Source organism: Paroedura picta, chromosome 16, assembly GCF_049243985.1.
Source record: "Paroedura picta isolate Pp20150507F chromosome 16, Ppicta_v3.0, whole genome shotgun sequence".
NCBI classification, from domain to species: domain Eukaryota; kingdom Metazoa; phylum Chordata; class Lepidosauria; order Squamata; family Gekkonidae; genus Paroedura; species Paroedura picta.
This window is the reverse complement of record NC_135384.1, coordinates 18,542,664-18,558,367: the sequence shown is the minus strand read 5'-3', so window position 1 is coordinate 18,558,367 and position 15,704 is coordinate 18,542,664. Positions and strand designations below refer to the sequence as shown.

General features: G+C 45.6%; 1 protein-coding gene across 3 annotated transcripts in view; it reads left to right on the top strand.

Moving 5' to 3' along the window:
• Positions 1-15,191, top strand: part of FBXO47 (F-box protein 47) — a 72,275-nt gene extending 57,084 nt beyond the window's left edge. For all 3 annotated transcript variants that reach the window (XM_077313869.1, XM_077313870.1, XM_077313868.1), the window contains 2 exons: positions 7,268-7,427; positions 12,803-15,191. In XM_077313869.1, coding sequence (XP_077169984.1) covers positions 7,268-7,427; positions 12,803-12,912 — 270 coding nt within the window. In that variant the 3' untranslated portion in view covers positions 12,913-15,191. The remainder of the gene's footprint in view (positions 1-7,267; positions 7,428-12,802) is intronic.
• Positions 15,192-15,704: the final 513 nt, after the last annotated feature.

Genomic DNA, 15,704 nt, shown 5'->3' with positions numbered 1-15,704 from the left:
CAGTCTATTCATACTCTCTCACCATGCAATCGTTGTTGTTGTTAGGTGCGAAGTCGTGTCTGACCCATCGCAACCCCATGGACAATGATCCTCCAGGCCTTCCTGTCCTCTACCATTCCCTGGAGTCCATTTAGGTTTGCACTAACTGCTTCAGTGAATCCATCCAGCCACCTCATTCTCTGTTGTCCCCTTCTTCTTTTGCCCTTAATTGCTCCCAGCATTAGGCTCTTCTCCAGGGAGTCCTTCCTTCTCATGAGGTGGACAAAATATTTGAATTTCATCAGGATCTGACCTTCTAAGGAGCAGTCAGGGCTGATCTCTTCTTTGGGATTGGAATGTAAACTGACCTTTTCCAATCCTGTGGCCACTGCTGAATTTTCCGAATTTGCTGGCATATTGAGTATAGCACTTTTTCTGCATCATCTTTTAAGATTTTGAATAGTTCAACTGGAATGCTGTCACCTTCACTACCTTTATTGTTGCTTAGACTTCCTAAGGCCCATTTGACTTCACATTCCAGGATGTCTGGCTCCAGGTCAGTGACTACCCCATTGTGGTTATCAGGGATTTTAAGCTCGCTCTTGTATAGTTCTTCTGTATAATTTTGTCACCTTTTAAAAATCTCTTCTACTTCTGTTAGGTCCCTACCATTTTGGTCCCTTATCATACCCATCTTTGCATGAAACGTTCAATTCATATCTCCAATTTTCTTGAAGAGATCTCTGGTCCTCCCTATTCTATTGATTTCTTCTATTTGTTTGCACTGTTCATTTAAGAAGGCATTCTTATCTCTTCTAGCGATTCTCTGGAATTCTGCATTCAATTGGGTGTATCTTTCTCTTTCTCCCATGCCTTTCACTTCCCTTCTCTACTCAGCTATTTGTAAAGCTTCCTTAGACAGCCATTTTGCTTTCTTGCATTTCTTTTTCTTTGGGATGGTTTTAGTTGCTACCTCTTGTACAATGTAGCGAACCTATGGTTCTTGGCTGCAGAGCGCATAGTCAATCTGATTTCTGTGTTGACCGTCTGGTGTTGTCCATGTGTAGAGTTGTCTCTTGTGTTGTTGGAAAAGAGTGTTTGCTATGACCATTGTATTCTCTTTATAAAATTCTACCAGCCTGTGCCCTGCTTCATTTTGTACTCCAAGGCCAAACTTGCCTGTTATCCCGGTTATCTTTTGGCTTCCTACTTTACCATTCCAATCCCCCATGGCATTACAATCATTTTTTGGCATTGCTTCTAGAAGGTGTTGCAGGGCTTCATAGAACTGGTCAACTTCATCCTCTTCAGCAGCAGTGGTTGGGGCATAGACCTGGATTACTGTGATGTTGAATGGTTTGCCTTGGATTCGAACTGAGATCATTCTGTCATTTTGGGGATTGTATCCCAATACTGCTTTTCCTACTCTTTTATTGATTATGAAGGCTACTCCATTTCTTCTGCAAGATTTATTTATTTATTTATTTTTATTTAGATTTATATACCGCCCTCCCCGAAGGCTCAGGGCGGTTTACATTAAAACTAGTCAACGATACATGAAACAGTCTACGTTAAAAACATACAGTAATTAATAACAGTGGTTGTAACCATATAACAGAATAATGTAACAGTATAACAATATAATAAAATAATATAACGATGGAACAGTGCAATACCACAACAGGTCCAGAGCGCTCTGGTGGAGTTCTGGGAGGAAGGGGGAGAGGGAGGGGAGCGGGGGGGGGAGCGGGGGCCCTTCATTCGCTGTTGGTTGTGCCTGGTCTCAACCAAATGCCTGATGGAGGAGCTCCTTTTTGCAGGCCCTGCAGAACTGTTTAAGCTCCGTTAGGGCCCTGATCTCTTCCGGGAGCTTGTTCCACCAGGTGGGGGCCAGGACAGAGAATGCTCTGGCTCTGGTCGAGACCAGGCGGACTTCTTTAGGGCCAGGGACCATTAGCTGGTTGGTGGCGGTGGAGCGCAGAGCTCTTTTAGGGGCATAGGCAGGGAGGCGGTCCCTCAGGTACACTGGGCCCTGACCGCGAATGGCCTTGAAGGTAATTACCAGAACCTTTAGTCTGATCCGGAATTCAACTGGCAACCACTGCAGTTGGTGGAGAATGGGCCGGATGTGGGACCTCCACGGTGTTGCTGTGAGGATCCTGGCCACTGCGTTTTGGACCAGCTGTAGTTTCCAGGTCAAGGCTAAGGGCAGGCCTGCGTAGAGCGAGTTACAGAAGTCCAGTCTAGAGGTGACCGTCGCATGGATCACTGTGGCTAGGTGTTCCGGGGCCAGGTAGGGCACTAGTAGTTTGGCTTGGCGGAGATGGTAAAATGCCAGCCTCGCTACCTTTGTGATCTGGGCTTCCATTGTACGGGAAGTATCCAGAATCACGCCTAGGTTCCTGGCGGAGTCATCCGTAGAGAGCTGTACTCCATCCAGGGCAGGCAGGCGCGCTACCTCACATGGGCCCTTCCTACCCAGCCACAGGATCTCCGTCTTTGAAGGATTGAGCTTCAGACGACTCCGCTTCAGCCATCTCGTCACTGCTTCCAGGCAGCTGGCTAATGCTTCTGGGGGGGAGTCAGGGCGGCCATCCATCAGGAGGAAGAGCTGGGTGTCATCGGCATATTGATGACAACCCCGCCCAAACCTCCGTACCAGTTGTGCGAGAGGGTGCATAAAGATATTGAATAGGATAGGAGAGAGGACCGCTCCTTGTGGGACTCCACAAGTAAGTTGACGACGATCTGATGTTTTGTCTCCAATTGCAACCCTCTGTCCACGATCCTGGAGGAAGGAGATCAGCCATTGGAGGGCTGTCTCTCGTATTATGGCATCGGTGAGGCGACGAGCTAGAAGCTGATGATCGACTGTGTCGAACGCTGCTGAGAGGTCTAGTAATATCAGCAGTGCCGACCTGCCTCGGTCCAACTGGCGACGGAGGTCATCCGTCAGTGTGACTAGCGCTGTCTCTACCCCATGGCCAGGCCGGAAGCCTGAATGGGATGGGTCTGGGACCGAAGCTTCTTCCAGGTACTCTGTTAGTTGGTTTGCGACAGATTCTTGCCCACAGTAGTATACCTGATGGTCATCTGAATTAAATTCACCCATTCCTGTCCATTTTAGTTCACTAATTCCTAAAATGTCGATGTTCAGTCTTGTCATCTCTTGTTTGACCATGTCCAGCTTACCTTGATTGTTACTATGTTACTATGAGTTAAAGTTGATGGGAAATGTGATTTTGCTCTATAGGGAAACAGCAGAACCCTGTATCCCTAGGAATGGATCCCTCACAAATGGCTCAGGATCTGTTGTAGCTCTGCTTAGGATCACACTGTTAAAGACAGACCAGCAGGATGGGGGGAAAGAACTACTGAACTTTGTGCTATTTTCCTACAAAGTATATTAGCACTGTACACAATTAGCATATGTGCCCTCTTTCAGCACGTACAGCTGTATCTGCTTAAAAGAGAGACCTCTACAAGATATATGTGAATGAAAACCTCATGATTTAACACCAGAAATGTTATCTGTTATTGGGGTCCACTTTTCATTGTCTGTATCATCATTCATTCATTCATTCATTCATTCATTCATTCATTCATTCATTCATCTGTAACCATGAACGTCTAAATAAAAGTGGTAAGGGGTCATGGGAGAGCCTCTTGTGGTGCAGAGTGGTAAGGCAGCGATATGCTGTCTGAATCTGTCTGCCCATGAGGTTGGGAGTTCAATCCCAGCAGCCGGCTCAAGGTTGACTCAGCCTTCCATCCTTCCGAGGTCGGTAAAATGAGGACCCAGCTTGCTGGGGGGTAAACGGTGATGACTGGGGAAGGCACTGGCAAACCACCCCGTATTGAGTCTGCCAAGAAAACGCTGGAGGGCGTCACCCCAAGGGTCAGACATGACTCGGTGCTTGCACAGGGGATACCTTTAAGGGGTCATGGGAGGAATTTGTTGTTAAGGGTTATGGGCCAATCAGGTCCATTACTGGTTCCTGTACGCCTCTGGCCGTCCACACACTGGCTGCCCAATCAGATTAGAACTCCTGCCCCTAATTGTCTTCCCACAATTTTGCCACTTTGTCACCGTCTCTGGCCCCTCAGATACCTCTCCTGAAGCCAGGGGTGTATGGGGGCTCTTCAGCTTCACCCTCCTAAGGCAATGGCTCCTGCCTACAGAGCTTAGGGACACCAGCTGGTGTCTTCTCTGAGGGGGAGCGCACCCCCCACCTGCCCCAACCGCTACCTTCCCCCTCTTACAGACCCTGGGCCATGCCGGACGCTAGGCCATCCCTCCAGTTCGCCTGACTTGGAGGCTGCCAGCACGTTCCTCCATGCCACCTCCCGCCAATGCTGAGGCATGCCTGCAGGCCGAGAAAAACCCAATGACTCCAGCTTAAAACACAAACAGAGGGGAGGGCCAGGGGGGAACACCAAGGAGATGGGAGGGCCCCCAGCTCCAGACTAAAGAGATCAGTTTTCCTATAGAAAATGGATGTTTAAAGCGGGAACTCTCTGGTACTGTAATTGAGGATGCCAGTCTCCAGGTGGGACCTGGGGATCCTCTAGAATTACAGCTCCAGACTAAAGAGATCAGTTCTAGAGCAGTGGTCCCCAACCTTTTTCCATGCGCGATTTCGGCCGCGCATCGTGCATGTATGCATATGCGACCAGGCTGCGCATGCGCAATACGCAGGGCGGTCCTGATTCCCTCTCCCCCCCTCCCGCAGTAAGAAGCTACCCGGGCCGCAAGCTTGCGGCCCGGGGAAGTTTTTTACTGCAGGGGGACGGAGAGAGGGAACCGCGGCCCGGCGCCCTGGCCTTCGCGGCCCGGCACCGGGCCGCAGACCGCAGGTTGGGGACCACTGTTCTAGAGAAAATGGATGTTTAAAGGAGGAACTCTCTGGTACTGTTATTCGACTTCCCACCCCCAACACCCGTTGTATTCCTGGATACAACAGGCTTTACCCCTAGTTCATTATATTTATATACCACCCTCCCCTCATGACTCAGAGCGGTTTACAGAAAATATTTACAGTACAACATGGTTTAATAATAATAACAAGATGACAACAGTAATAACAGTAACAATTGGTGATGATGATTTTTTTCTTAATTAGAACATTAACAGTAAAATTTCCAGCAAACTGATCACATAGGTTGGTCAATCCAGGGTTGCCCGTTGCGTGTTCCAAAGGCATATCTCTGTGTGGGGAGGGGTCCTGGGGGCCCAATCGATGTTGCTTCTATTGGACCTCAACCAAATGTCTGGTGAACGAGCTTCATTTTGCAGGTGTTACAGATTTCTGGTAGCTCTGATAAGGCCTGGACTTCTGGGACCTCATTCTTTCAGGTGGGGGGCAGGATGGAGAAGGCTCATGCCCTGGTTGAGGTCAAACGTGATTCCATGGGGCCAGGAATTACCAATCTGGCAGAGCATGGAACTCTTTGTAGGGTGTATACAGAGAGGTGGTCCCTCAGGTATGCTGGACCCAGCCCACGTAAGGCCTAAAAGGTGAGTACCAGGACCTTAAGCCTAATCCTGGATTCAACTGGTAACCAGTGCAGCTGTTTGAGCACAGGCCAAATGTGGGATCTCCATGGTGTACTTGTAAGAACCCTGGCCACTACATTCTGGATCAGCTGTAGTTTCCAGGTCAGGGATGAGGGTAGGCCAGTGTAGAGCAAGTTGCAGAAATCCCTTCTGGAGTTGACCATTGCATGGATAACTGTGGCTAGGTGTTCTGGGTCCAAGTAGAGCGCTAGTAGTTTGACTTGGCGCAGGTGGTAGAACACTAGCTGTGCTACTCTCATGATTTGTGCCCTCTTCATGGAGGTGTCCAGGATCACGCCCAAGTTTCTGGCAGAGTGAGTTACTGAGAGTTGCAACCCATCCATGATGGGCAGTTACACTTCCTCGCTTGGACCTTTCCTACATACCTTCCGTCTTTGACTTTGCCTGAGCCACCCCTTCACGGCTTTCAGACATCTAGCCAAAGATTCTAGGAGTGAATCAGGGCAGTCATCCATCAGGAGGAAGAGCTGGGTGTCATCTGCATATCGCTGGTACCCAAGCCCGAATCTTTGTGCCAGCTGGGCAAGAGAGCATATAAAGATGTTGAATAAGATTTGAGAGAGGACCGCTCCTACAAACACATGAGTTTGTAGCAGTTTGATTGTCTCTCTCCAATTGCTACCCTCTGTCTGTGACTCTGGAGGAAGGAGATCAGCCATTGGAGGGCTGTCCTCCATATCCCAGCGTTGGACAGTTCAAATGCTCCTGTGAGGTTTAGTAACATGAGCAGCACTGATCCACCTCAGTCTTGCTGGTGACAGAGGTCATCCTTCAGGGCGACCAGCGCTGTTTCAACCCGCAGCCAGGTCAGAAACCTGACTGGGATCTGTTTCCCTAACCTCACCCCTTCTTTGTTTGCTTATCTACTAAAAATACAGTGGAATGTGTGAAAAATGTTGCCTTTTGAAGGGCAGGAAATTGAATGCATTTATCTGAAACAGAAACTGGATGCAGTAGTCTGAAGCAGAATTAAAATCTGAAGGAACCATCTAATCCAGTTTACCACCACTGAACTAACTGCATTGTTAAGATGCCACATAACTGAAGCAAGCAATGTGGTATCATGGTTAGAATGTTGAGTCTGGAAGTCTTCCTGAGTTCAAATCCTTTGCACTGCCATGGACCAGTCAATCTCTTTCAGCCAGTCCTACTTCACAGGGTTGCTGTGATGATAAGATGAGGGAAGTGTGGGATAAAAATATAACAAATACTTAGAATGGGTCAGAGTGTGTTGCCAAGACGGAAAGATGTACTGCAGAAAAGTGCTTACAAGAGCTAATGTTAAACAGCCATTTCAGGAGAAAGAAAAAAAACACCTAAACAAATTCCTCCAGCTCCCTAGATCGATCATTAGTCAGTTTTAGCTTGAGGTTCCATAAAAGATTCTGGGTTGGATCTAACCAGATTTCAGCTGGCAAACAAAGGAAAGGGGTCCCCAATATAGACCCACAAAGTCTACACTTGAAATCATAGAATCATCTTGAACTAAAGCCACAAGGGACAGAAACTCTTTTAGATTACTGCAAATTGGGCAAAAATTAGTGAAAAGATGGCTGGATCCAACCATCTGTTTTACATGTTTTTACCCAGTTGATTCATTTATGTTTTATAGATTTGGGGAAAAGGCAAATGGGGAGCAAAGATATGTAACTATTCTTCCCCACCCTAAGGGAAAGTTTACTTTACAGATATTTCCTGCTTCTGTGCCAGGTGTGTGAGAAGGACCTGTATTGCATGGACTGGGCTGTAAAAATGATGCAAAAAGTCTGCAATGTTTTCAGCATATCAAGTGAAAGGAACAACTTCCTCCAAAGCGTGGAGAATGCCTTTGCTCACATTGTCATGGATGCACTGCAGGCAGTGATATCTGGTAAGAAATACAGTAGCAGAAGCACTTCTCATTAATTGACTTGATCTTGATTGTCTGGATTTAAATGGTTTATTTTCATTAGAGACAGCACTCCTTGAACATCTTATTATCCAAAGGTTTGTTATCAAGCATCCTGCGGTTTGGGCACATTAGTGTGCATCTGCATATGCACAGAGATCATTTTCTGACTACTACGTAGTCAGTCTCCCGACTACCAAACACAAGCATACACATGATCTGGAAATATAAAGCAGGATTTCTAGCTCAGAAGATGTGACTTCCAGGCAGCTGTATTCTGCATGGCTGAAAAACATATGTGCAACTGTTCCCTTTTTAAAAAACAAACAAAAAACCCTGCATACTGCCTCAGGAAGCTGGAATTTTGAGCAATGTGCGGTAGTAGAGTAGTTACATACCTTTGCTCCCCCTTCACTTTCCTCCCAAACCTATAAAACATAAATGAACAGTTGGGTAAAACAATATAGAACAGGTTTAGATCCAGCCATCTTTCTCATTGCTCATTTTGTAGCAATTTATAAGAAAACATCCAACTATATAAAATGTTGTTTGGCCTTAAGTGTTTCTCTGCTTTTAGACATTAACTCATGCAAATGGTGCATGTAACATCTCTCACTTCACTGTCTGTTTGTCACAGTGTCACTGTCACTGAACTTTTATTTTATTTTAAAACAGTGTGTTGTTTCTTTCATTTAAGAGCCATGATATTCCAGTTGATGCAGTAAATTATTTTCTTTTGTGAAATGCAGGCCCCAGCATGTTTTGACAGAATGTCAGACTATTCCTCAGGGGCCCTGATTTAGAATTCCACTTTAAGCTTACTAGGAAAAGAACGACTAATACCACCCTCATTCCTGTACTGGATTCATGATAGACACATGTTATGTTTAAGACAAAACTACATTTCATGTATCAACTGGAATTTGGAATGCCTATATCACAATAACCAGGTAGGCATGGACTGTGTCTTAATGGTGGATGCAGCATGCTTAGAGATGGGCTTTAGCTTCCACAGTGATCTATTTTAATATTACTGACGCCTTGGGCAAAAATCCATTATGGAACTCCAGAATCACTCCCCCAGCACCACTGGGGCCAAGCAAGGGGTGGCCTGAGCCCCAGAAGATGAGTTCAAATAGCTGCTGGTGCTTGGCTCTTGTGGTGCTTGGCTCTTGTGGCTTTTGTTGGTGCTTGGCTCTTGTGGCGCTTTCTTGCATGCCTAGGAAAATGCTGATTGCCACTTCAGGGTCGTTGAATTTCTTCCAGGCCAGGCTGACCAGGGATTCTGGGGGTTTTTTTGGGAGGAGCATCATCTGGGCATGGGATTGAGGGTCACCGTGGGTGGGAAGATAGTGAGTTTTCTGCATTCTGCAAGGGGTTGGACTAGATGATTCTATGAAATGGTGCCACGGACCCATTATGCACGTGGCGGAATGCCTGAGCTGGCAGCGACAGGGCTTCGGGGAAAATCCCTGATTATGTTCTATGTTGCCGCCATGCCAGGCACCGTCAAGCCCAGGCCCCCGGAAGACCTGCATTAAGGAAATGCAGATTCCTTTGCATTCCTGGGTCTGCTGAGGGCGCAGGCAAGGGCTAAGTTGGGGTAGCCCAGTGCAAAATTGGAGGAGCCAGGCCTTTGGGCCCAGCTGCTCCCCTGACCAACGGCATCCCTGCAGGGACACCTCTTGCCCCTGCCAGCTCCATAGTTCTGCGGAACTGCCAGGGGCGTCCCCCCACCCCCACCACGGTGGGAAAGCAGCATACTGCTCCCCACCATTGTGCAGTGGGGGCACCATGCCCCCACTCCCCCCCCCCCGGCCTCGAGTTGTGTGTACGAGGCTGTTGCGCCGGGGCAGCCAGTGTGTGCCGGGGTTCCTTCTCCCCCATGCATACATGGAACAGCGGGACTTTTTGCCCCCCCTGCAACGGAACAGCGGCAGCCCAACATGGCTGCCGCCGTGCATAATAGGTCATGGAGATGGTGTTTACTACACTGGGAAACGTACATGTATATTTATATTTCACATAAAAATGTAAAATAATATTAATAAATATAAATGGGCTACATGTAATGCCTGTTATGCATGGTTGTTTTCCCTTGCTTTCACTGTTCATGCCCAGTGGTTTTCTTTGTCGTTCGGCACTCAGTTCACTTTGCTGTTTCCCTGGGTTTTCTGAGAATGCTTTTATGCCAATTTTCCACTTGTTTATCCTCCAAGCTGAAGGTAATTCAAAAGCATACAGATTCCCCTTGCATTTTTGCCACCCCTCAAAAGTCATGTTCCTGCTCACATTGAAATCAATCCACCTATTCTGCACTTTTCACCATCCTCCACCTTTCATCAATGTACAAGCTCCATTTCCCCGTCATTTTCCCCTCATTTATATATATATATATGTTTTATTTAATAAAATGGGTGGGGAGGGGAACCATTTTGAAGTCTCCAAAAAGCTAACATGAAAATGTTGATGGATCCACATAGGGCTTCTGCAAACTGCCGAACATAAGAATCACTTAGGATTGATCCATTTGGTGGAGACAGTGCCCCACAATGCCACACAAGACAGGCCCTAGAAAACTGCCAAGATCACAACCAGTACATAGGATCAAATTCAAGAATCACAAAGAGAAAGGCACACACATTTGCAAAGATGAGAAGCAAATTAGCATGACTGTGCAGTTGCACTATGGCACCTTCCCCCCCCCACACCCGATTTAGTGGGACAAGACTAAAAAAGCTGTCCAGAGCTTCTGCCATAAGAATCCTCCCCCATACAAATTACAGCGCAGTGCAACGTGTGGTGGAGTTACAGCTGACTTTGCACAATTACACATATGCACACACAAACACGTTTCCAACAATCACAGCTGCAGTGGGTTCTCCCATACATTCTGCGCACTCAACAGGTTCTTCCATATTATGAGATTGTATAACTCCCATTTATCAGGAAGGCTCATTATGGAGGCACAGGTCAAGAGAGTAGTGGGTCAGGCATTTTTCTATCTTCGCCAGGCCCGCCTATTAGCGCCCTACCTGTCCCCTGACCACTTGGCTACAGTGATCCATGCGACAGTCACCTCCAGAATAGATTTCTGTAACTCGCACTACTCGGGCCTCTGATCCGGAAACTCCAGCTAGTGCAAAATGCAGCTGCTCCAGTCCTCATTGGTACACCTTGGAGGGCCCATATCCAGCCTGTGCTGAGGCAGCTGCATTGGTTGCCAGTTGCTGCCTGGATCAGGTTCAAGGTTCTGGTTTTGACCTTTAATGCTATACGCGGGTTGGGACCCACATACCTGAGGGACCGCCTACCGCCTTATATCCCCCACAGGGCTCTACGCTTGGTGGGGGAGAATCTTCTGATCATTCCTGGCCCTAGAGAAGCGCACCTGGCCTTGACCAGGGCCAGGGCCTTTTTGGTCCTGGCCCCTACCTGGTGGAATGAGCTCCCGGTGAACTGCGGGCCCTGCGGGATTTACCAGCTTTCCACAGGGCCTGCAAGACGGAGCTCTTCCGCCAGGTTTCTGGTTGAGGCCAGGGTCAGCGAATGAGTGCCAGCATTCCCCCCACCCAGACCTAGTAAGTTAGATCTCCTCCCCACCCTCCCTGCCACTCTGATAGCAGGGGTGGGAATAATGAGAGCTTCCGCCATGTTGGGATTGGTTTTAAAGTCTTTTAATGGGTATTTTAATGGGGATAAGACTATTGTGACCCGCCACGAGCCTACGGGGAGTGGCGGGAAATAAATCTAATTAATAATCATCATCATCATCACAGTGTCCGATAACACGATAGAGAATCCTGTAGTGCACAGTGATATGGAAAATGGGGCTTTGCAGCTGCTTAGTTTAAAAAAAAAGTCTGGCCAGTTTCAATTTAGGTTTTTCCCCTCTGCCTGCCTACTTTTCTGTTCCCTTTCATTCAATGAACTAATGCTAAAATGCATTTTGTACCATGAGAATTTAGAAGAAGAAGGAGAAGAGTTGTTTCTTATATGCCGCTTTTCTCTCCCCAAATGAGTCTCAAAGTGGCTTACAATCACCTTCCCTTTCTTCTCCCCACAACAGACAGCCTGTGAGGTTGGCGAGGCTGAGAGAGCCCTGATATCACTGCTGGTCAGAGCAGTTTTATCAGAGCTGTGGCGAGCCCAAGGTCACCCAGCTGGCTGCATGTCGGGGAGCACAAATTCAAACCCGGCTCGCCAGATTATAAGTCCGCACTCCTAACCACTACACCAAGCTGATTACTTTCCGTAATTTAAAAAAAAATCACAGTTCTCCCTACATGTCACCCCAATTTAGAAAAGTGGCTTTTTAAAACTAGCTGCAGAAGAAAAAATATCCAAGAATCAGAATATCTGGCCTTGAGATACTGCTGCCACACCAGAGCCTCCTGGGGGGATAGGTGGTGCAATGGCTGGGCAGGGCTGGAGGCGAGCCCTGCTCACGCTGCTGTCACTGATCTCTTGTGGTCCTCCTGACTGGCTGCAGCTGCCCACCCATCCCACATCCACCCACACTCCTGACACCTGATGGCACGTGCAGGGCTCAGCTTTGGGCCTCATGAGCCACCGCTGCAACCCTTCTTCCTGCGGGCTCTGAAGACAGTTAACAGCTGGCCAGGGTCAGCACAGAGCCCTGCTCACTCTGCTGCTGCTTCTGCCACCTGTCAGGAGTGCAGGTGGATGAGGGATGTGTGGAGTGGCAGCTGGCCAGGCCCGACAGTAAGCTCCATTCACTCAACCATCTCTTTTCCTGTGCTTGCTGGCCTCTGGGGGGAGGCGGGATATAAATTAAAGGATAATAATAATAATAACAACCACCACCACAACAACAACAACTGCCTCCTCTGTGGCTATTACCACCTCTGTTGCTGCAGACTGCTGCCACTGCTGCAGTCGCATCCAGGCTCCCTGCCTCTTATGCAGTTCTTGGGGAGGGGGTGGGACAAACTGATATAATGTCCATTTCTACTTCCCTTACATACCAGCCACTAACACAGCATAAGAAGTGTTCCACTTCAAAAAGAATTATCTGTAAAGTGGGCACAGAATCCAAAATCAAGATTAAATGCTTATTGCTTAAAATGTAAGAGGCCTCAGCTTTTAGACAGAGCAAACAAGTGATCCTGGGGGGCATTTGAAGTTTGCCAAAAGGTTCCAAGGAGGAGGAAGGCAGAAGCCCCATCTCCAGGTTCCTCCCAGGTGGCAAGGATTAAACATGGGGACTTCTATAGGCAAAGTATGTGCTCAGCCTCTCCCACAGAACCAATTTAAGAGCAAGCTATGCACGATTAGAAACAGGTCTTTGTTTTCTTGAAAAAAGAAAAAAAAACATTATTGTTTATTTTGCTTAGGGGAACACAATGAAGAAGACAGCAGCTTTCTGTACCTGTTTCATCTGGTGAATGCACAAGCCAATTTTCATAAGGAAATCCTTTATCTGACAATGAGTAACAAGACATAAAAATTCTTCAGATCACAAGATTTTTGGAGCACACCCCTCCAAGTGCAGTTAAACAAATAACTTTTTCCTGTTAATATTGTTTCCCTTTATAACCTGCCAATATCCTCACCTATTTTCTAAATTCATTCATTTTCTGTTTGCAGCTAGTGGAGACTTGTTTAAAAAGACTGATATATTTATTACATATGTTGATTGTATATACATATATTTAGATGTTGGAAAACTCATAATTTCAGTAGTGGATAGAGTATAGGGATAATTTTTATGAAAAATAGTTAACTTGGTATAGAAACTACATGTGAACTATGAAAAGTGCTGTATAAATATATACACACTTTTTCAGATGGTATGGCTGTTTCCCATGTTACCTTTTAAAGTCTGCCAATCACCCCCACCCCCTGAATAACTCACCGCAAAATGCAGGGTGAGGTGGTTTTATAGAAATGGCTCTTTCTAGGATGAAGCTGAAATGCTGCTGAACCTAATGCAAAATTTTAACATTTAACTCTTTAGGGATTTAGGCAAATATGTAATTATGAAATATTTCCAACATCATTTGAGATTTGAGAGCAAACTAGACACCCTTGTGGCAGATCTGTTTGTAAGAATTAGGCGGCTACAAAACAAGTAAAGGAGCAAATCTAGAGTATGGCTTGGGTAGGGAGAAGGAAGGAAATGAACTTTATTCTAGCCACTCTTTCTTCTGAAACTACCTTCACCCAGCTGTACTCCAACACTGGAAGTAATCTCCATAGGCTAGGACTGGGGTGGGGTGCGATGACCATGGTGTGTGCTTATTTCTTTCTTCCCTCCTGCCTACATGAGTTCCTCTAAAATTCACATACATACACAATCCCCACCACTATATATGAATTTGTACCAAGCAGTAATATCCAGCTTATGCCTTGCATAAATGCTAACCTTTTATTTTGATTTATTTATTACATTTTTATACTGCCTTCCCTTGCAGCTCAGGGTGGTTTTAAACACTTGTTTAAGCACTCAGCAGGAGGAGGCTCTAAGGCTTCAAGTCTTAACATGCATGACACCGAATACTAGCACTTTGGGGGACAGTGACTGAACAAAGCAGTGTAGCAATTGTGCAGTTTACTTCCCACTTGTAAGCCAGTCCATATTGACCAACCACTCCAATTTGTTCATCATTTTTCAGAGTTGCATATGTCCAAGTTTCCAGGGATTCATTCCACCCATATCCTCCAAAACAAATTTTTACAAAGTGAATTGGCCATATATATGTTTCCACATGTTTTTCGCATGTATCCATTGTATCTCCTTGATTAAAGCAACTCTCCAATCAATGGGGATGTAGTCTGCATGTGGAAACATGCATGCAAAAGCATTCTAGGCTGGAAACTAGGCTGGAGACTATAACAGACCCACCTGTGTAGTTCTTTCCAGTTCCACCAGAATCCCTCTTCAGCAACCTCTGCACAAGCTACTCTTTCCTTCATGGATTTTCCTTTGTTCCATTTTCACAGTTCTCCAGACTGAGTCAATATGTTCGCCTTTCCCTAGGAAGGGATGAAGTACTTTGAACATTTTATTCTGTCTCACACTGAGATCTCATTAAAGAGAAACAAACTTAATTAAAGAGGGCTAATCAGTGCCAGGGGTTCTGCCATTAACATGGAGAATAGATTATTTGAAGCTGGTGGCTGCACATGATGGTTTCATCATTAAAACAGATACTTGCCCAATTCACAGGTGCAGCAGAAGATAGTAACTTGTGTTACTACATCTGTGGATATGCAGATTGCCATATGGGGACCTCCTGATAAGGCTTGAGGTCACACATATGTTAACACATTCCAGGAGATGCTGTTGTTCTCTGGCCATCAAAGGTATCTGGTAAATCTGAGTACAGAAATGGGTAGTCGCATATGGACAACATTAATTAAACAGGAAGGACTAACTTTCTACTTGTTTAATACTTTAAGACATTTTTCTCTCCTGTTATTCTTCATTATATTCCCTGGTGAAATAAGAAACACTAAAGAGAATTATTTTAAACCTACCCTGCTTGTTTGACTCATTCAAACGTAGCTAGATAACTCTTGCATGTGCCTCACTATCTGTTTCCTAATAGGATATGGTAAACCCACACAGAAATTCTGGTAGGCTTACATGAGAATACAAAGGTCAATGCATCCTTTAATGTAATTAAGAGGAAAAAAGCATTTTCCCATTAACCCTCCAAGTGATGTTATGGGACATATTTCCTACATTTAAAAATGGTAATGTTAAATATTTTTGTAAATCTTAAGGACATTGAAAAACATATATTGAGTGTAATATTAAATATTTTTTGTAAATCTTAAGGTACTTGAAAAATATATTGAGTGTCCAAATATATGCTAAGTTCAACATTTTGTTTTTAAACAAAAATCACACCTATATCTTCTCTCTAGAATATTTCTGTTTATAGGACACATCAAATACCTTGAAATAATGGATATGCACTAAAGGCTGTTTCTATGGGAATTATTAATATATTTAAGGAATGAGATTACTCAGTTGGAAACTAGACTGGATCAGAAGATGAAGATACTGTGGTCAAACTTTAAGGTATATAAATTTTAAAAGGCACACAGAGAGAATGCATGACAATCATTTGCTACCAACAGTAAAGACATTTGAGTGTTTACAACTTTGCCACACAGTATTCAGGAAAAATAGTAATAACACTACTAAGCCAATAACACTACTGCCTCTGGATGTGACAGGGAAGAAGAAGAGGAATTGATTTTTATACCCTGCTTTCCCCTTCCAGA